Below are 20,153 nucleotides of genomic sequence, written 5' to 3'. Positions count from 1 at the left end.
GGTTAATAAGAGCACCTGCCTATTGCACAGGGCATGATAAGAGCATCTCCATAAAGCATGAGCTTTAGCCCTCTGTACCAACACCGTCTTGTATCACTGCACCAACCAGGCCTGGGCAAGTGCCACAACGCTGGCCGAGTCTGTGACCAGCCAGAAGCCAGCGTGGGGTTCAGTTGTGAAAGTCAGCAGGGGAGAAGAGCAGGGCACCTGCCGGGCTTCGTGTAAGGCTCAGGACTCTTCTCTATTAGGAATTTGTTGTTGAGTCATGGCCCCATTTGGGCTTTTCTTGGCAGAGATACTGGAGTACTTTGCCATTTCCTTCTCCACCTTATTTTACAAATAAGGAACTGAGGCAAGCAGGGTGAAGTGACTTGCCCCAGGGTCACACAACTAGGAAGTGTCTGAGGCTAGATTTGAACTCAGGTCCTCCTGACTTCAGGGCATCTACTGCACCACCAGCTGCCTCTCTCTTATGGAGGAGTGGTATCAAATCAGAGATGGGACTCATTAGAGCTAGAAGGGACCCAAGGCACCATTAACAATGAAAAAGAACACTGGGCTTGGAGTCAGGAACCTGAGTGTGCGCGTCGCCTGCTGTCTTCCTCCCTGCCCCCTGTCTCTCTCCCTTCTTTCCTCCTCTCTCTCTCTCTCTCTCTCTCTCTCTCTCTCTCTCTCTCTCTTTCTCTCTCTCTCTCTCTCTCTCTCTCTCTCTCTCTCTCTCCCTCTCCCTCTCTCTTTCTCCCTCTCCCTCTCCCTTTCCCTCTCCCTCTCCCTCTCCCTCTTCCCAAACACAGAGCCATTGTGTGAGCCCAGACAAGTCGTTTGCTCTCCCAGGACCCTAAGCAACTCTTAAGATTCTGAGTAGCCTTGAAGGTTTAGCACTGAGCTCATTTCCTCCAACTGATAAAATCATAGGTCTGGTTTAAAAAAAAAAAAAGATTTCCTGTATAACCTTGGTTTAATGCTTTACCTTGTCGGAGTCTCTGTGTCCTGTGCTGTAAAAATGGGATGGCTGGGCTAGCCCAGGGTGCCCCCAGCCCCCACACTCTGTGGCTCCCCGCCCTCCTCCCTGCACTCCATGTCCAATCGGAAAGGACATAAATCATCATTGGAGTGTTTTATGTTCTTTAGCTTTGCAGAACTTTCTTTTTTCTCTTTCCTCTCCTCTGGCTTCCTTAGAAGGGACAGTTCTGAGGGCCACCTCCGCGGGACGGGCGGCTCTGAGGGCCACTTTGAGGGATGGAGGGCTTGGGAAGTGGAAGCAATGTCAAGACAAGATAGCAGTAAAAATGTGTTTTTAAAAGACAGTTTTCTTTATTCTTTTCTTTCACATGACTAACATGAAGGTGTTGTGTAGGATTGCATGTGTATAGCCTATAACAGGTTTCATTGCCTTCTTGGTGTGGGGAGGGGAGGAAGAGAGAGGGAGAATTGGGAACTCAAAATTTGTTTTTAAATGAATGTTAAAAATTGTTTTGACAAGTAATTGAGGGGACACATAAAATACTAAATTTAAAAGGCAGTGAATTCTAGAGTTTTCTGCGTGTGTGCACATTAGCTGAGATTGATTGGGGAGGAGGATGGTCCCCGCGTGCCCTGGCAGCTCTGACGTCCTGCCCAGTGTTTCTCTTCTTCTCAGACAGAAGAGCCTGGGGTCTGCCTGGGGCCTCCCCGGGCCAGGTGAGGGACAGCATCTCAGTTTTTCCCTCTAGCATACGAGGGCCCAGAGCAGAGCAGCCAAAGTGAGGAGCGGTGGGAAGGGAGGGAGGACAGGCAGCCCCCTAACCCCAGGCTCTTCTTCCCTGCAGAGCCCCTGTGGCACGTGCCATCCCAGTCTCGCCTCTCGGCCATGGGTGCCAACAGCGGGAGCAGACACATCAGCAGACAGGATGCGGCAGGCAAAGATTCCCCCAACAGGCATTCCAGAGTGAGTCAGCACGGCCCCTCCCTCCTGGCCCTCTTGCTGTTGGCGGGGGGAGGGGGGTCACCAGCACCCCACCCGGAGGGGTGACCACACACCTGGCGGGGGGCCAGAAGCCCCATTCACTTAGGGGGGGGGCGTATGTGTGCATGTGTGTGTGTGTGTGTGTGTGTGTGTGTGTGTGTGTGTGCGTGTGCTGACCCCCCCCTCTGCCCCACATTGGGAGGCAGTCAGACCACCTGGCCTCTGCTGGGTGACCTTTGGCACAAGTCCCTTTGCCTCTCTGAGCCTTGGTTTCCTCATCTGTAAAATGCAGGGGTTGGGCTGCACAGCCTTCCCTTCCTGCTCCAGATCTAAGACTCTTCCAGGCATCCAAGGGCAGTTCTTTTTGGAGGGGGGCTGAGGTGCCCTGGTGGACTTTGGGGGTCTTTGCGCTGGTCCCCTCATTTCACCAAAATGCAGGCCACTTTCAGTTTCTGAGATACAGACCCATATCCCAGAGCCCCAAATCTTTAGAGATGGACTGGAAGTGGTGCCTGGGGGCTCCAGGAGCCTTGGCCCCTTCTCTCTCAGACATAGGGCCTGGCAGCCAAGATAGAGTCTAGTGGGCCATGTTTGGGGCTCTTGTGGCGGGCTGGCTGTGTGACCTTGGGCAAGGCTCAAGCCCCTGAGACCACTACTGCTGCTGCCTGTGCTGGTGCAGGTCAGTGGTACGGGGGTCCCAGCTCCCCTGGGGCCAGGAGGGCACCTTCTGCAGCTGCTGGAACCAAGAGTACTCTGAGGATCCTCATCAGGGTGAGCCCTGTTCTGTCTAGACCACCAGGGGTTGCGGGGAGCTACATTGGACAGTGAATGGGTCACTGGAAGGATGCCACAGGAGGAGCGATCAGGGGCGAAGGGACTTGGGCCCACCTTGTCCTGTCAGCCCAGACCACTTGTGTCCCCAGCAGCCAGAGCGGATTGTCATGACTAGAACTGGACCCTTACGGCCACGTGGCCACGAAGGGCAGCAAGGAGGGGCCGCCCACCTCAGGGGCAGCTGGAGCCTCCCTTGGGCTGCTCTCTGGATCCATGGGCATTATTGATTAAGATAGAAGCAGGGCCTCGGACAGGGTTTGTGATTGTGGCTGACAAGTGGCCCAAGTTTTAGAAACGAGCCTTGGGGTTTAGTGGAAGAAATACTGATGGGTCAGGGGAGTCTCACAGGGAGAACTTCAGTTAAAATTTAAAAAACAATGACCAGCCTTTCAATGAAGAAGCATTGTTGAGGGGTCAGACCTGGGTTCTAGTCCCAGTTCTCTGTGTGACCTGGGGCAGGGGGAGGCCAAGATGAAACGTGCTGCTGCAGGCCTCACCTGTGGGTGGTGGGTGGCTGGTCTCTAGCCAAGATGGCGCTCCCCTTGCATCCCTGGTGGGCAGCAGAGATGCTCTCTTCTTTTCAGAGTCCTGGGGGCAGGTGGAGGGCAGCCTCAGGCCTGGTCTTGGGGTCTCTGAGAGCAGGGAGGAAAGAAGGGAGGCAAATGCTCCCCGCTTTGCCCAGAGCTAGCTCTCACGGCCAGGGCCACTGGCCGTCTGAATCCAGGTCCTCATTTGTCCATGGAGTTACTGGGAGAGAAGGGGCCGCCGAGACTGGCTCGAGGCTCTGTGTCAGGAGTGTGGTCTTGAGTCGTTCTCCCCAGTGGGGAAGCAGACCTTCCCAAGGCAACCTCTCCTGGGGCTTTCTACTGGAGGTGCCCCTGAAACATCCACGCAGACGCCCCAGGGCTGGTTGTCCGTCCCTCCCACACACAGCCCAGCACCAGCCCCTCCGAGGCCAGCAGAGCTCGCTAGGTGTCTCACCATGACCCTTTGAGGTAGTCAGAGCCCTTATTGAGCACCTACTATGTAGCAGGCATTGTGCCAAATCCAGGGAGTGCAAAGCAAGGCAAACAAGCCTGCTGTGCCCTCGAGGCACTGACTGTCCAAGGGGCAGACATCCTGCAGGCAACTGGGAACAGACAAGATGGGTTCTGGGTGACTGGGAGACCAGCAGCAGATAGAGGGCCATGGAATGACGGGGGATCCTGTAGCAGGAGGGATTCGAGCTGAAGCATGAAGGAATTAGGAAGTGGCGGTAAGGAAGGAGGGCATCCCAGGCACAAGCACAGCCAGGGACAGTGCCTGGAGCCTGGAGACAGAGGCCCATGTTTGCAAGATGATGGCTGTGCCAGAGCAGAGGGCATGCGGAGGGGAAGGAGGTGTGAGAAGGTGGAGCCGAAGGCAGAGACAGACTGGGAAGGGCTTAGAATGCCGAGCAGATGCTTTTATGTTTGATTCTGGAGGCAGTAGGGGGAGGGACTAACAAAGGTTTGGGAGCCGAGTGGAGGGTGGGGAGAGACTTGGTGGGCAGACCCAGCTGCCACTGTGGCGGCAGGCCAGGCTAGGGTGATGCAGGCAGCTGGGGGCAGCGTCAGCAGAGGCGGGGCAGACTGGGGAGGCTTACCAAGGCAGCAGGTATGGGGGCAGGGGAGAGGCTGAGGGACTGGGGGAAAGGAACAAGCTCTCTTTTGGACATGGAGAGGTTAGGGTGCCAGCTGGACATCCAGTCTGAGATGTGTAAAAGGCAGACTCAAGATGGGTCTGTGGTCCAACTGCTTTCAGTCGTGTCTGACTCTCCCTGACCCTCTTTGGGGTTTTTCTGGCAGATACAACACAATAGTTTGCCATTTCCTTCTCCAGCTCATTCAACAGATGAGGAAGCTGAGGCAAAGTTAAGTGACTTGCCCAGGGTCACACAGATGCTAAGCGTCCGGGGCTTGAGAAGAAGAGTCCTCAAGCCTGGTGCTCTGTGCATTCTGGCACTGCCTAGCTGCCCCATTGGCAGGAGGTTAGGACCAGGTAATTCGATCATAGAAATGATGGTTTATGGGAGTCCATGAGATCACCCAGTGAAGTTGTCCAGAGGGAGAAGAGAAGAGGGACCAGGACAGAGTGAGGGGGTCACCAAGGCTCAGGGTGTGATCTGGAGGAGGAGACAAAGAAGGAGCAGTCAGAGGGGCAGGAGAAGAGTGGAGAGGGGAGGGAGAGAGCTGAAAACCCCAGTGTCCAAGGCTGCTGAGAGGTCAGGGAGGAAAGGCCTTGACCATGACCACCAAGAGGTGCTGGGTCGGTTTGGAAGTGTGGGAGGTGGGAAGGGTGGCAGCCGGCAGCAGGCCGTCCCTAGGGAGGAGAGCTGGGGGGGTGAAGGGCAACTGCCGGGCATCACTCTATTTTACAGCTGAGGAAACTGAGCTCATCTGATACAGATTCAGTGTGCTGCACTTGGCCTTTTCCATATCGTAGAAAGCCAGGCTGCAGCCTCATGCCGTGCAAACCAGACACGGGGAGCGTTGTCCCCCAGCAGCTGCTCTGAGTACACAGGCCGGAGGTGGGGGGCTCTCCCAAGGGTCCTGTCTGCACCATGCTGGGCCCTGGGCTGGCAGCAGCAGCTCACACACAGCTCCGCCTCCACCTATTCCTTGCAACAAGTAAGCCCATGAGGCTGTCTCAGGTACAGATGAGGAAACTGAGTCTCTGCAAGAAGTGGCTGAGGCACAGGGTGTCAGGGTCAGGTAGCATAGGCAGGACTTTTGCAGAAGAGGAGTCCCCCTGTCAGAGAGGTGAACCCCCCCTGGAGCTGCTGACACAGCCAGCAACTGGGCTGCGGCCCTCCTGGCTCCCCAGGTAGCCTCCAGAGCCTCGCTGGGCTCCTTGGGCCCCCCTGGCTCCCCGGGCAGCCTCCAGGGCCTCACTGGGCTCCTTGGGCCCCCCTGGCTACCTGGGCAGCCTCCAGGGCCTCCTGGCTCCCCAGGCAGCCTCCAGAGCCTCGCTGAGCTCCTTGGGCCCCCCTGGCTCCCCGGGCAGCCTCCAGGGCCTCGCTGGGCTGCTTGGGCCCTGCCCTTCCTCCCTGCCCACTGTCTGGTTTGTGTTTGTTCTGTGCAGGGTGACGTGTGTGTGTTTGTGTGTGTGTGCATGTGTTTTTGTGCACACACATTGGCTCTGCTAAGAGGATGGGAGCGGCCCCTGTGTTCTCAGCTTGTGCTGGGCACACAGCAGCTGTACTCAGACTCTGTTGTGTTCCCAGGGTGAGCCTCAGTACTCAAGCCATTCCAGCAGCAACACGCTGTCCAGCAATGCCTCCAGCAGCCACAGTGATGAGCGCTGGTTCGACAGCCTGGACGCCCTTGAGGCTGAGCAGGACCCCCTCTCCAAGGGCGGCTCCAGCGACAGTGGCATTGAGACCACCATCGGCCTGCCGCGGCCACCCAGACTGCAAAAGCCCATTTATGGGGGCCACGGGGACAAGAGCCTTTACCATTCAGACAAGCGTCGGGAGACCCTATCTGCCAGTGGCCAGGGCAAAGGCTACCGGCCCAAACTGTACTCAGCCAGCTCCAGCACCACCTCAGGACCCGTGGGCCCCGGGAACAGCCACGACCTGCTCAAGCAACCCAGGTAGCAGTGAGGCGGGGCCTGGGGGTGGAGGGAGGGTGCCAGGATCCGGGCTGCTGGGTTTAAGTTTGGTCTTGGTGTTACGGCCGTGGATTAATTGGCCTGGAAGGACTCCAGGCCGGATCATGAGATGGTCCTCTGGCCTCCTTCTGGACAGGACTCCTGCCCATCCTCCCCAGTAAAGGATCCCTCTTTTCCAGGACAGGCAGCACCTGTGGGGCATCTGTGGGGGCTTACCACATCCCACCCTGGGAAATGGCCCTGCCCTTGTCCTCTCCGTGTGGGCGTGGGAGCCAGGAGAGGGAGCAAAGAGACGTCTAGGAAAGGGAGTGGTTTGGGGAAGGTCCAAGACCCCCATCCCTGCCCCAGCCAGGAGTGACTACTTATGGGCATCCTAGGACCCCTCTCCTTGAGTTCTCCCCAGTTTCTGACATGGCTCTGCGCAGGGATAGCCCCCTGCCTGTCCCCACCACACACTCCCCTTCCCAGGCCCCAGGCTTCCTCAGGCTGCTGTGGGCAGGTTGATCTGGAGACCAGGTAGCTGAGCCAGAGACGTGGCGTATGTGCCACCTAGTGGTAAAGACCTTGCAGTGCAGGCCGAGCCCAGGCCAGCTGGGCTGTGCCTCCATCTGAGACCACGAGCCCACGAGCCCATCCAGGGCTACTCATTGGACCTGGCTTTCTGGAGTACTTGCTGTGTGACCCTGGGCTGGGGGAGGGGTCAGGAGAGGAGGAGAAGGAAATAGGCCCCCATCTCCATTCTCCAGGACCTGCCTACGTCCCCATCCCTGCACAAGCGAGCCACTCTGGCCTTGGCCATCCAGGCCTGCCCTCTGTACCCTGGCCCCAGGAGGGCCCGTGACGCCTGGCTGGGCAAACAGGACACCCTGCTGAGGGACAGCGTGAAGCACTAAGCTGACAGAAGTCCAGCCTGGCCATGCTCAGAGCCCACTGGCCAGGGGCCAGGGATGGGAAGGAACAGCAGCCCATCACTGCACTTAGCTTTTCCGTAGCATCACCTGAACATGGTAGGGTTTGCAAAGCCCTTTACAAATACCATCTCATCTGCTTCTCGCAGCAACCCTGGGAAGTAGGCGCTATTATTATCTGCATCTTACTGATGAGGAAACTGAGGCAGGCTGGACAGGAAATGACCTGCCCAGGGTCACACTTGTAGTGTTGGAGGCTGGCTTTGAACTCAGGTCTTTCTCCAGTGCTCCATCTCTTGTGGCTTCCTCTGGTCTCTGGGACCCTGTGATGTGAGCATCCTTTCTAAGCAGAAGATCAGTGGTCGCCATGTGGCCTCCTGCTGAAGCTCCCCGACTGCTGGTGCAGCCCTCAGGCTCCCCCCCATCCACCTTCCACCCTGCAGCTGCCAGAATGCTTCCAGGGCCTCAGGTCTGAGCTGGCCCCGCTCTGCCCCCGCTCTCCAGGGCGCTCTCTCGCCTCTGGGCCTGCCGGTGTGGGGGCCCCCCCGTGCTCCCGTCACCTCCTCCTCAGTTCTCTGCAGCCTCCAGGTGTTTGCCCAGGCCGCGCTCCCAGGTCCTGCTCAGGCGCCACTTCCCCCCCCACCCCCCGCAGCCTACCCCGCCTTCCTCACAGCTGAAGGGTTTCTCTTCTGCCAGTGGCTTCTCTTGCACACTTGGCACCATCACCTACTTCCTAGCATCCTTGCACTAGGGACACACTTTGGTGTCACAAGGCAGGTTGGCGTTTATCTCAGTAGACAAGGCCACGGGGATGTACCACGAGCCTAGCCACATTGCAGAACAGCTGATGTGCTGGATGTGTTGTCAGCCTCCCTCCCCCATCCCAGAAAGGCCCCTGAACTCTCTCAGATGCCTGAGACCATCTTTAACCCCAGTACTGCTGAGGCTGCCTCGGTACCTTGGAGGTCTGTGGACCTGCTGCAGAGGCCCTGGTGATCAGCCATCCCAGGATGGAGTCTCTCTGTGTTTAGCAAGGCTCCAGCCAGGGCTCCCATCCTGCTGGCCCCATAATCACCACCTCACCATGAGAGGACCTTTGGAGCTAGTCAGTGCACAGTCGGGCCTCGAGCTGGGGCAAGGATCGTTCAGGGCTGCTGGTGAAACTTAGGACTGCTGGGGCCCAGGAGATGAGCAACATGGCCAGTCAGGGTCCCAGTGGCAGGTGCAGCAGACTGAGCCATTGGAGCCCTGGGAAAGAGGCCTCAGCCTGCCCGCCCACCTGCTGGGGATGTCTGAATGGGCAGAAGTATTGACCCGCCTCCAGGCCCACAGACAGACTCCTCCAGAGTGGAGGGAATTCATGCCTCTGCTCGAGGGCCCAGGTTCCATCTCCCCAGAATGCCTGTACAGCCCCAAGGGGCACAAGTTTCCCATCTCAGCAGCAAGGTCCAAACACTTGGGGCACCTTCTCATTTAGAGCTAGGCTATGCAGCTCTTCCCCATGGTGGCAACTCTGAAAGCTGGGCAACAGAGGGTGAGCCCTGGCACAGCCTGCCCAGCTTGACCAGGGCCACAAAGGCTGGTCCACATCTCCCCCCAGGATGCAGGGGTCAGCGCCCAAGCTAGTGAAGCCATCTGAGGGCCAGGAGACTCAGGAAACCTATCTCTGTGAGCTGAAAGAAAGGCTTAGGTTATAGATCGGAATGAGGATTGGCAGCGGCAGCCGCAGGACGAGGGCACCTTGCCATGGTGGCCCTGTTGTGTCCATGCCATCTGCACAGCCTTCCCATCCTTTGGGCTTCTCTCCTGCCAACCCTGCCCCGCTGATGAGGCCACGTGGCCATGAACCAAGGACCACTGCACTCTCAGAAGAATAAAGGTTACAGGTGTCCCCTCAGAGGTCAGAGGAAGGCCTTTGGTGGGAGACGGCAGGCCTGTTTTGCACCTTACTCAGAAAGCTTCACATTGAGGAGAAGCACGAGAGACAGAGCAGAAAATCACTGGCATGTGGGAGGGACAGCCTGGCTGTGGCATTGGTGAGGTGGGGACCCTCCACGGTGGGCGTCCCAGTGCACACTGCCCAGTATAACGGCCTGTCTGCCTGGAAGAGGACCTCTCCTAGACAGCATCCAGGGGCCCTGATCATGTGCTTAGAAATTTGAAATCCTGTAACTCCAGCTTGTGCCCATTGGTGACCTCATGGCCCTAGCGGAGCTCCTCAGCTCAGGGTCATCTGAGCCCTTGGCTCCTGTGCCAGGCATCTGGCCCCACCAGGTACCGGCAGGGGCTGTTAGTGAGAATGAATGAGCCATGAGCCCCACCACTATGTGGGAGGGAGTCCTTAGGGATCTGCGGAGTCAAGACTGAGATGCCAGTGGATCTCTCAGTGGTGGGAACCATTTTTCAACTTTGATTTGAAAACAGAATCACGTGCTTCTTTTGCATGGGTCAGCTGAGCTGGGGATTTGCACATTGCAGAGCCATGTAAGGACAGACGATGAAGGGACTGGGCACTTTCCTGCTGGACAGCACCCTCTACCACTCTCAGAGGAGTCCGGCTTGTGTGGAGCCTGTCAGTTCAGGGCTGACACCACCTGTGGTCTTCTGCTGTCTCCATGAGACTGTGGTCTGACCCAGGAGGCCTTGCTGCCATCAGTATCGCCTACACCCACTGCCTGGCAGATCAAGAACATTGGGGGAGGGCATGGCATCGAGGAGTGGGACAAGAGAAATAGGCCTTCCAGCCCACACATGAGGACCGATCTCTAAGCCCCCTGGCCAAAAGACAGCTCAGATGACATCAGGGAAAGACAGAGGTTTGGCGTCAGAAGACCTGGGCTCCAGCCCCTCACTGGCCCCTTTGTGCTCCGTCTTGAACCTTTTCTGGAATCCTCTCTTAACACCAGCAGGCTGGGCCAGAGCTGGGAGGGGCTTTGGGGAATAATAATGACAGCCAGCATGAAGAGGGTGCTCACATAGCTTGTCTCATGTGACCATGTCATCATGAGGAGGGAGGTGCTATGATGATCCCCATTTTAGAGATAAAGAAATGGAAGTGAGGTGTTCAGGGTCACACAGCTAGTGAGTGGGGGGGGGGAAGGATGGAGGATTTGAACTCCGGTCCTCTGGAGGCCAGGCCCATTGCGATACCCAGGTGACAGGTGGTCCCTGAAGTGCCTGCCCACCCTCCTGTGCTAAGTAAATGTCAGCCTAGTGGGAGACAGTCCCTGGGAACCCCTGGGACCAAATCTGAAGGAGGACTCTGGTGGGCACAGAGGAGGGGGCAGGGCCTGGGCTCAGTTTTCCTGGGAATGCCACTCGCCAAGGCTGATTTCAAATTTGTTTTGTTTGTTTTTAGTAACGTGAGCTCCAGAACCGCCTACCCTGCTCAGGTTTACAAAACGCCAGCAATGGAGAACGCCAGGGCCCCTCCTCTGGCTCAGCCTATCCCCTTCCAGCTGTCAGCCTCTGTCCCCAAGTCCTTCTTCTCCAAGCAGCCTGTACGGAATAAGTACCCCGCCGGCTGGAAGAGACCAGAGGAACCCGCCCCTCGGCCCATGGCCTTTTCTGACCCCAAGAAGTAAGCCTCTGATCTTTGCTTTTTTCTTTGATGACCTCGAACAAAGTGCCTTTTTCCTTGGTTTGTAGGTGGCATCGTGATCAGACCCGCCGTGGTCGGGGTCTGAGCGGTGAGGTTGGAGTTTGGCCCTCCTGGGACCTTAACAGACTCTGAGCAGGCAAAGAGGGAGGACAGACAGCCAGCAAGTGGGGGTGGGGCAACGTTTTTGGTAGAATTGACGTCCATGAAAATACCGGTTGTCCTGGCATTGGTTTACAGTTTCTGAAAGCACTTTTGCTTACACTCTTGGGGTTCCCTCAGCAGCCAGGTGAGGTGGGCTGCACACGGCAGGGCGGGGCAAGGGTCACTGTCTTCACTCTACAGCCTGTAAAACTCGAGTGTAGAGAGGAGATACTTATCCTAAGGTAAGCCAGGGAGAAGCAGAGCACGATTCCAGGGGTCTTTCTGCATCCCTCCGTTAACCTCCTGGCATTAGCATCCCAAACCAGCCTTGGCGTGGAATTCTGCAAACCCAGGGCCCTGGGACCCAACAGGAATCAGACAGGACCTTGAGCCTCAGCGCCCACAGACACATGATAGAAAGAAAAGGGGTCCGGGAGTTTGCTGAGAGAATCTTGGCTTCAGTGGGCTGTGAGTGGCATTCAGGGTGGGCTCAGGGCAGAAGTTACAGAGACTACAGGGTGGAGTTGTCCAGGTGATGGGCAGCTCACACTTTGCCTGAGGGCCAATGGAGAGGTAACATCCCCCAGTGACAACCCCAATTTGGTATAGGCTTTCTCGTGGGATCCCACAGAGCCAGACCATGTGTCACCTCTTTAGCAGAAGCAATGAAGGACACAGCCAGGTAGAATGGCCTCCACTAAGCCAAGTCACGCTGAGGGTACTTAGGGAGGAAACGGAAAGGAGGATGACAAACAGAAGAAAAATGAAAAAGATCTGCAGGTGTTACAACAAACTGTTTCATAATCGCAGGCCACAGAGCCACCATGCTTGGACAGCGTGTGAGTTCTTGAGGAGGATGGTGTGTAAACGAGCAGAAATGGGGCTAGAGAGGAAAGAGTTGGGGAAAATGGCAAGATTAAACTGAGTACATAGACAAGATCTGTAATCAAGGTGACACAGTTGTGGGGCATTGAGGGATTGATTCCCGAGGATGGCAAAATGCTGGTGTCATAGGAAGAACATTCAGCCTTGTGAACACCAGAAAAAGGCAGCTAGGAGGGATCATCAGCCGCCAGGCAGCGCGTCTACCCTCCCTTCTTTGTAAGCTGTGTGAGTGCAGTCTAAACGTACATCGTGGCATGGATGAGGAGGGAGCAGGGAGGCTTTCGCAAGCGTGCTTCAGAACAAGCTGCAGCTTTGCCATCACATAATTGACCGAAAGATGTCCCAGCATTCCGCTGCTTCTCCTTATGCTGATCAAGAAAAAAATCTGTTTGTTGGAGCAGAACACCACCTTTCAGGCCTCTCTTTCAGCGAGGGGTCTGCCATCCAGACATCACAGTTATTGGAACTGTCTTGAAAGAACTGTAATGCCAAACTGAAGTAACCTTCCTTCCCAATCTGATCATAAATGCTAAGGAAGGCATACAGCAAGGAGCTTTTGTTATTGTTCATTTTTCACTCGTGTCCCACTTTTTGTGACCCTGTTCAGGGTTTTCTTGGCAGAGAGACTGGAGTGGTTTGCCATTTCCTTCACCATCTCATTGTACAGATGAGGAAACCGAGGCAGCCCAGGGTCACACAGCTAGTGTCTGAGGCCAGATTTGAACTCTGGTCTTCCTGACTCCAGGTCTGGTGTTCTTTGCACTGTAGTGCCACCTGACTGCCCTAGAAATCAAGGAGACCTGCTCTCGGAAAGGTGTTTGCTATTAAGATGGAAAAGAATCTAACACAGGCCATGTTCAAGAGAGATCCCCAATATTTGGATGCTTCAGTCTGTGCGTGATATTGGGCTTCATTGGGGTTCATTCAGAGCATCCTGAAGGAGATACTAAAAGGAATTTAGCCCAACCATCAACACAGGAAAAACATAGTGGAGGAAAATATGTGTTGTCCACATTGTTATGTGCAGTTGCGTGGACAGCCCCTGGGGCTTCTGTCATCACGGTACCCATCTTGGGTGGACAGAACAAATGGAAGAGGAGGCTGGATTGTCTCTAGTCATTCACAGACCTCCCCTAATGACCCTGGGCTTTTCCTGGGAACAGAGGTCCATCACTTTTCCCCCAGTAGTCTGCTAGGGTGCTCTGATTGCAAGTGTCCAGAGAATTGAATGTTAGTGTCACCCAGAGGCCTGGGCCGTGGAGGGGCAGGCCCATAGTGAAGGTTCTTTGTTGGGCAGCATGGCACCAGAGAGGGTCTGTGAATTGACCCAGAGTCAAGGGGAGTTATTGTGAGAAACCTGCAATCAGGAGAGGATAGGACTGGACGGATGACCATCGTGCCCCACCCCCTAGCCTCATGATGTCAGGAAAAATGGCCCCTGGCTGTAGGGCCAGAAGACGGGCACAGGTTACAAGACTGGCCCACCTGGGTAGGTGACAGCCAGCACACAGGAAGGAGCACCCACCTCAGGGAGGTCACACACATCCTTTGTGTTTGCACATCCGTGATGAGGCAGGGGGACAGGAAATATATCCAGCTGACAGTCACCAAGAGATGAGCAGAGCAGATCAAGTACCCTCCGAGCCCTTCGGATGACAGACGATTTTTGTGCCCTCCACAGCCACTTCTCTTCTCCTCACTAAAGAGCCCCACTTCCTTCCAGTCTGCCTCCCCAGCAGGGGTCACGGTCATTTCCCTATCCTGGTAGGGGTCCTTGTTACCTCCCCTTCCCAACGCCTCCCTGGCAGGGGCCACAGTCACCTCCCTGTCCTGATATCTCCTTGGTAGGGGCCACGATCACCTCCCCGTCCTGATACCTCCCTGGTAGGGGCCGCAGTCAGCGGTCATCTCCCTGTCCTGACTCCTTTCCCCCCCATCTGCGCTCCTTCTCACCCCTATTCTTAGGGTGTGCGACTCATCACTGTACATGGTCCTGGTGCCCTCTGTCCCCAAAGGCTCATTCCCACATATGCCCCTGTTACCATAGCCTGGGCTTCTGCAGAAGTTGGCTGCCCCTTCCATTAGTGCAGAAAGTAGAGTTTATGTGCCCAGAAGATTCCCCTGAGTTCACTGCCAAGGGGGTGGCAAGAATAGGCCTGAGCTTTGTTGGTGGAAGCCTAGCACTGAGGTCCAGGAGCCAGGGACCAGGAGTCTCTGGGGCCCAGCACTCAGGGTAGGCTTGGGCACCAGGACGGCATCTGCAGCTGCTCAGAGCGGTCAGAAGTCCTTGCACTTTCAGTCTCCCTTGGCACCAAGGCTCTGCCCGCGGGTCACTGAATCTTGCCACCGTGCAAGCCTCAGGCTGGGCACTGGCTAAGCTGGAATGCAGGGAGGCACAGGACTAGGCAGTCTGTGGCACCAGCCAAGCAGACAGACAGATGCTTTGTGCACAGGGGCCCAGGGAGGGGCAGCAGCCAGCCTTTCTGTAGCAACTCTTGTTTTCTGGGCCCTTTGTGATGATTATCTTATCCCCATTTCATCAATGAGGAAACAGTCAGAGGGTAAGTGACTCAGCCAGGGTCACCTCGCTGGATTTGATCTTGGTGCCCTGCGGCACCCCACAAGCCACTCGGCCTTCTTCCTCCGAGATGGCAACGAGGTCAGGAGAAGCCATTCACCCCCTGGCAGAGGGCACCATCTTGGGTAGCCTGTCATTTTGTGTTGGGCATGAGATTGAGTGTTCTCTGTGAGGTGTGGCTTAATTAGCCTGGCCTGAATGGGGATGTTCCCTGGGGGCACCAGAGACCCTGAAGGAGCTGCAGGAGCCCAGGCCCAGACTCAGAGAGCCTCCTACAGGGCTCTTCCAGCCCACTTGGGTTCCATTGATTTCTCCGTGGAAGAGAGCAGGGGCTGGTGTGCCCTGCTGCCTCCCTTCGGGACAGAGGATTCTGGGATGCATTGAGGAGACTCAGGGTGGGGAGGGGGAGTCTTCCTCCAGTCCCTGGGCTGCGGGAGGAGAGACGGCATAATCAGGTCCCAGTCCTGTGCTTTTCATCTGGCGGGGGAGTTCTTGGGGATGAGAAGGAGCCAGCCACCTTCTCTTTCCCTTCTTAAGGTCCCCGTGCAGGCAGTTCAGAAATGTGCTGGGCTTAAGACGGTTCATTTCCTCCACCTGGTTTCTAGGTCACTTCTGTGCCTCAGCAAATGCTTTGTCGTTGAGCGCATAAATGGTGAAGCGGCGGTCTGTCAGTTCTCAGATCCTTTTCTGCTCTGCCGTTGTGCTGAATCCCGCCGAGCCGGCCGGGCCAGGAAAAGAAAGCAGAGATTGTTTCATGTCACCTTGGGTCGGAGCTGGAGGGGGGCCCTTGTGACCTGGGTCCTGGGCTCAGAAAACTTGACTTTTGATCTGGAGACACTCTTCCCCTTTCTCAGAGAATCCAACACACAATCCAATGTGTCTGAAGCCGATTTTGTCATTGCAGAAAGCTAAATCAGTCCTTATTAGCTCAGCCTGCCCTTCCCTACAAGGGAGGCCGGTCAGATTGAAGCTGCTATGTACATAGACTGAGGGAGAGGCAGGCCCTGTGGGCACTGTCTGCCATGAGTGGTCTCTGAGGGAGTTTCTTGTTTTGACCTCTCCTGAGCCCTTGCCACAGGTAGGCTTCAGGGACCCTGCCCAGCATCCAGCCCCCAGGCTCACCACTTAGAGCTGCCTTATGGGCCAGGTGTGTTTCAGTGGCTTATTCTGGCCTCCCCCACCATGGGAGGCAGCCACAGACGGAGGGCCACGTTGCCTGTGTGGCTGCCCAGGCTCTGCAGGGAGAACATGGTCAGTGAGTGAGCATGCTCCATGGGGGAGCAGTGGGTCATGCCAGGACATAGGGGAAGGGTAAGAAGCAGTTCTTCACATTTTTCCCCAGGAGCTCCTGGCGGACATCCCTCCTTGGGGGCCACTGACTCAAACCCTCCTTTGGTCCTGCTGGCCTGTCCCTGATGAGTCCAGGCCTGCCCCATAGTGTGGCCAGTGCCCACCCTCTCCCATTTCCTCAGGTCCCTTCCCCCGACTCTGCCACAGATCCTTCAGAGACCTGGGGCTCACCCCAGCCCACCCCCACACTCTCTCTGCCTGCCTGCCCCAGCTCACCATGCTTCCTCCCCCTACCCCACCCACCTCAAATGCTTCTTGTCATTGATTCCTCCCATTCTCAAAAAGCAGGCCATGAAATGGGCATCCCTTCTCTGCCGTTTCTCTGGATGCTAGCATTTAGATAATGCTTTCTCATTGGCAAAGCACTTTACAAATATTTATCTGCTTTTTCTATTCACAAAAACCCCAGGAGGAAGGTGCTAGTATTACCCCCATTTTATAGATGAGGAAACTGAGAGGCCGACTGAGGCTAAGTGACTTGTCCAGGGTCACTCAGCTAGTAAGTGCCTGGGGGCATTCGAACCTGGGTCCTCCTGACTCCTGTCCACTGAGCCACCCAGTTGCCAGTGCCCAGTCCCTGGAGAGAGAAGGGCTAGGGAGCTTCCATCTGCCTAGGCAGGGAGCAATTCCTGCAAGCCAGAGCAAGTCTGGGAGGGAGGGAGGGAGGAAAGGAGAGAGGCTGGGCACCTCCTGACCCTCTCACCGGATTGTTTCAGGCAAATCGATATGAACACCAAGAATGTCTTTGGGCAGCCCAGGCTAAGGGCGTCCCTGCGTGATCTCCGCTCACCCCGGAAGAATTACAAGTCAACCATTGAGGATGACCTCAAGAAGCTGATCATCATGGACCCCTTGACCCCCGAGCAGGAGCGGGATTCTTCGGTGAGTGTACAGGCCCCTCCCAGGGGGCCGCCCATCCCCACACCCAGTGCCCTCCGCAGGCAAGGCGTGAGCCCTGGGACCACCCTAAGCCCAGAAGCCGCCAGTCACAGCCAGGCTCAGTCCTCAGCCCCTGCCGAGGCAGGAAGGGCCCCAGTCAGCCATGCGCACTCCCGCCCGGGCCGGCCTCGTGAGACAGCCTGAATTTGTGTTTATTTTTGCCTGGTTTGACTAAAAATTTGGGGGATTTCAGGTTGGTCTGTGGCAGAAGAGGAGACGTGAGGTGAAGGGTCATTGCTGTTTCTCAGCCAGCGGCCAGCGGCTGTGCATCTCTTTACAACATTCATTGCAGACATTCAGTGAGAGGGACAGTTCCCTGAGCAGGAAGCAGAGAGGGCACGCCGTATAATCTGCCAAGCACTGGCTGGGCTGGGAGGGCTCTGCCAGCTGCTAGCCGGAGGAGCATGAGGCATTTACCCAAAGGTGGCAGACCCAGTCCCAGACCTTGGGGTCATGACCATCTAGTTAAAGAGACATGTTATGTGTCCACCCAAAAATAGCCACTCAGGGTTGGGAGCTGGAAGGAATCTCCCTTCTCACTCCTGAGCTGGAGGCTGTCCCTGGCTAGACAGACTGAAGGTGAGAGCATGTGGCCAGCCCCCCATTTCTGTGGTGCCTCTTAAGGTTTAAGCTTAGCTTTTCCCCACAACTCGTGGAGGTATTGTTAGCCCCATTTGATAGATGAGGAAAGTGAGGCTTGCAGCACTAATGTGACTTACCGAGGTCCATAGACAAGTAAATGTCAGAGTTCAGATTTGAACCCAAGGCTCCTGAAGAAAAAGGATGGTCCTTGTGGAGGAACCAGAAACGGAACCAAGCTTTGAAGGAGGGATTCGGTGATGGAGAAAGCAGGGGGCCAAGTCTGGCTGTCAGTGATGGGGCATGGCTATGAGTCTGAGGAAAGGTGGGGGGAGCACAGTGGACACCTACCTGGGACATCTGGGGACGAGGCAGAGAAGACCAGACTCCAAGGGTCTGTGTCATCCTGTGGGGAGACCCAGGGAGAGGTTGGCACAGAGGTTTAGGCAGGAGGGAAGGAAGCCTGGAGTCCGGCCTGGATGGAGCAAGAGAAAGAAGGAGGTCTATATTGACCGTGATCTCATTTGGTCCTCACAACCCCTCGAGATAGATCCCCATTTTACAGCTGAGGAAAATGAGCCAAACAAAAGTAAAGTGACTTGCCCAGGGTCACAGAACTAGGAAGTGTCTGTGGTCATATCTGAACTTGGGTCTTCCTGACTCCAGGCCTGGTGCTCTGTCCTCTGCCCCCAGCAGCCTCTGGCAGGAGGGTTGGGGAGTCAGTGGGCAGGGCTTGGGTCCTTCCCGGATGCAGCCTCTAGCCACACCCGGGGGCTCTGACCCTGTGCTGTCCTCACCTCCCCCAGTCCCCCCAGAAGGCGCTGCAGAGGACCTTGTCTGACGAGAGCTTGTGCAGTGGCCGGCGGGAGACCACGTACTCAAGCCCCCCCTGCTTCGAGCCGGGCCTGCCCAGTGATGTCATCTTCACAAGCACCTACCCCTCAAGCACCCTGCCCTCCCGCCGACAGCACCAGCACTCGCACCCACTCCCGGTCGGTGGCAATGGCTTCCCTGAGAAGAAATGTGAGCATGTTTGTCCTCTTGGCCCTGGACTGGGGTGGGGGGCACAGGTGATTCTGGGGCTCTTTTTCCTGTTCACGCAGTCAGGTGCAGAGACAGACATTCTGACTGGGAAAGGAAGCTTGGTCCTCTGGCTGGGCAGACTTGGCAGGAGGCCTCATGGTGGTCATGCATCCTCTCTCCTCTCCCTCTGTTTCCAGTCACATTCCCCCACGCCCCATTATTGTAGAAAGAATCATGGGAGTCTCGGCAGGGCAGACTTCAGAGCACACTGCCCCTTGGTCCCTGTAGCCACCGTGACCTCCACCGAACCTCTGGCTGTTTGGGGGTGGGCAGGGTAGTCTTACTGGGCTTAGACTGGACATGAGTCATTTTGCTGGCCCCAGGAGCTCATTCTGAATCTCAGGAGAATAAAAACCTCCGCTAAGTATCCCAAGCTCCTCCAAGTTTCATTATCTCTCTTTGCTGTAATCTGATCTAATATGACTGTAGCTTTCCAAGCCAATCAGAGAAATGACCAAACCTGGGCAGGTGGAGATGTGGGGGAGGGGCTGCCTCCATGGGAGGTCAGGAATGATAGGGAGAGAAATCCCTGAGGGAGGGAGTGGGACAGGGTACCCAGGCATGTTGGGGTGTAGGTGCATTCCTCAGAGAGGTGCCCAGATGTCATTTGCCACCAGAAGTGGCCCCTCAGCCACTGAGCCCTGGGCCCCATTCCTCTAGGCAGGTTAAGGGCCAGGAAACCAGGGAAGGCTGGAGGAAAGGCAAGATGGAGGTGAAGAGTAAGATTGTGGGAGGTATCCCCCGTAGGTCGTACAAAACCAGTCTGTCTGGGCCTGGCATCAGCTGTGGCATCCTGGCAACCAGCCACTGAGGGGGAGACCTGCCCAGCATGGCCGCTCGTCCCTGGCAGAGGAAGGGTTAACGCGGAGCTGCCTCTTGCCGCCCACACTCCGGGCCCCAGAGCTCCTCCCCTTCTGGGCAGCAGCCGAGTTCTCCACCTGATGGAGGGCACTTCTCTTGCCCACGTGGCTTGCTTGGAGGGGAGCCCTGCCTGTTGCTAACTATTGGCTGCTAATGAAGGACCCTCCAGTGCTGATGGCCCTTGTGGGAGCACAAGAATGTGAGGCCAAGGGCAGCTGTGTGAGCCGCTGATGGGTGTCCTGATGAGTGCAGCGGCCTAAGCCACCGCTGAGCAAGCCCAAGGAGCTGGGGGCCTCTGCAGGAGACAGGCAGGGTCAGGTCCCCGGTCAGTGCCTTCTCCAGACTCCCCCACTCTACCTCCCCAGCCACCATTTCTGCCTCGGAGCTCTCCTTGACTGACGTGCGGGACCGGCCAATGAGGCGCCTGGACCCTGGGATGATGCCCCTCCCTGACACTGCTGCTGGCCTTGAGTGGTCCAGTCTGGTCAATGCTGCAAAGGCTTATGAAGGTAAGCTCCATCAGATGTCCTCTTCTCCCTCTTTTCCTCTCCCCATCCCTGGGCAGCCTGTTTCCTGGCCCTCCCCAGGAGTGCCCACCATGGGACCGCAGACAGGTCCCTTTGCTTTTTGAAAGCTCCCGGGGAGCCTGCAGGGAGGCCATGCATGTGTTCTTTCTCTCTCCTGTTCTCAGTGAGCGGACTGCTCTCCCTGTGGGTACAGGGTGTCCTGGGGCAGAGTTCTGTAGGGCCTGTTTTGAGTGGCCCAAGTCAGCCATGGTCAAACAGGGAGACTTTGCCCAACCCAAACTGCTTTGAT

At 56.5% G+C, this 20,153-nt stretch overlaps 1 protein-coding gene across 1 annotated transcript in view; it reads left to right on the top strand.

Moving 5' to 3' along the window:
• The window catches only part of SIPA1L3 (signal induced proliferation associated 1 like 3), a 94,096-nt gene that overhangs the window by 61,943 nt on the left and 12,000 nt on the right, over nucleotides 1-20,153 (top strand). The window contains exons 13-18 of the mRNA XM_069078521.1: nucleotides 1,809-1,927; nucleotides 6,024-6,394; nucleotides 10,679-10,900; nucleotides 16,592-16,757; nucleotides 18,200-18,416; nucleotides 19,703-19,846. Coding sequence (XP_068934622.1) covers nucleotides 1,809-1,927; nucleotides 6,024-6,394; nucleotides 10,679-10,900; nucleotides 16,592-16,757; nucleotides 18,200-18,416; nucleotides 19,703-19,846 — 1,239 coding nt within the window. The remainder of the gene's footprint in view (nucleotides 1-1,808; nucleotides 1,928-6,023; nucleotides 6,395-10,678; nucleotides 10,901-16,591; nucleotides 16,758-18,199; nucleotides 18,417-19,702; nucleotides 19,847-20,153) is intronic.

The sequence above is a fragment of the Petaurus breviceps genome, unplaced genomic scaffold, assembly GCF_028583685.1.
Source record: "Petaurus breviceps papuanus isolate PSGF00001 unplaced genomic scaffold, PetGlider_PUasm1.0 91041, whole genome shotgun sequence".
NCBI classification, from domain to species: domain Eukaryota; kingdom Metazoa; phylum Chordata; class Mammalia; order Diprotodontia; family Petauridae; genus Petaurus; species Petaurus breviceps.
This window is presented reverse-complemented; position numbering and strand designations above follow the sequence as displayed.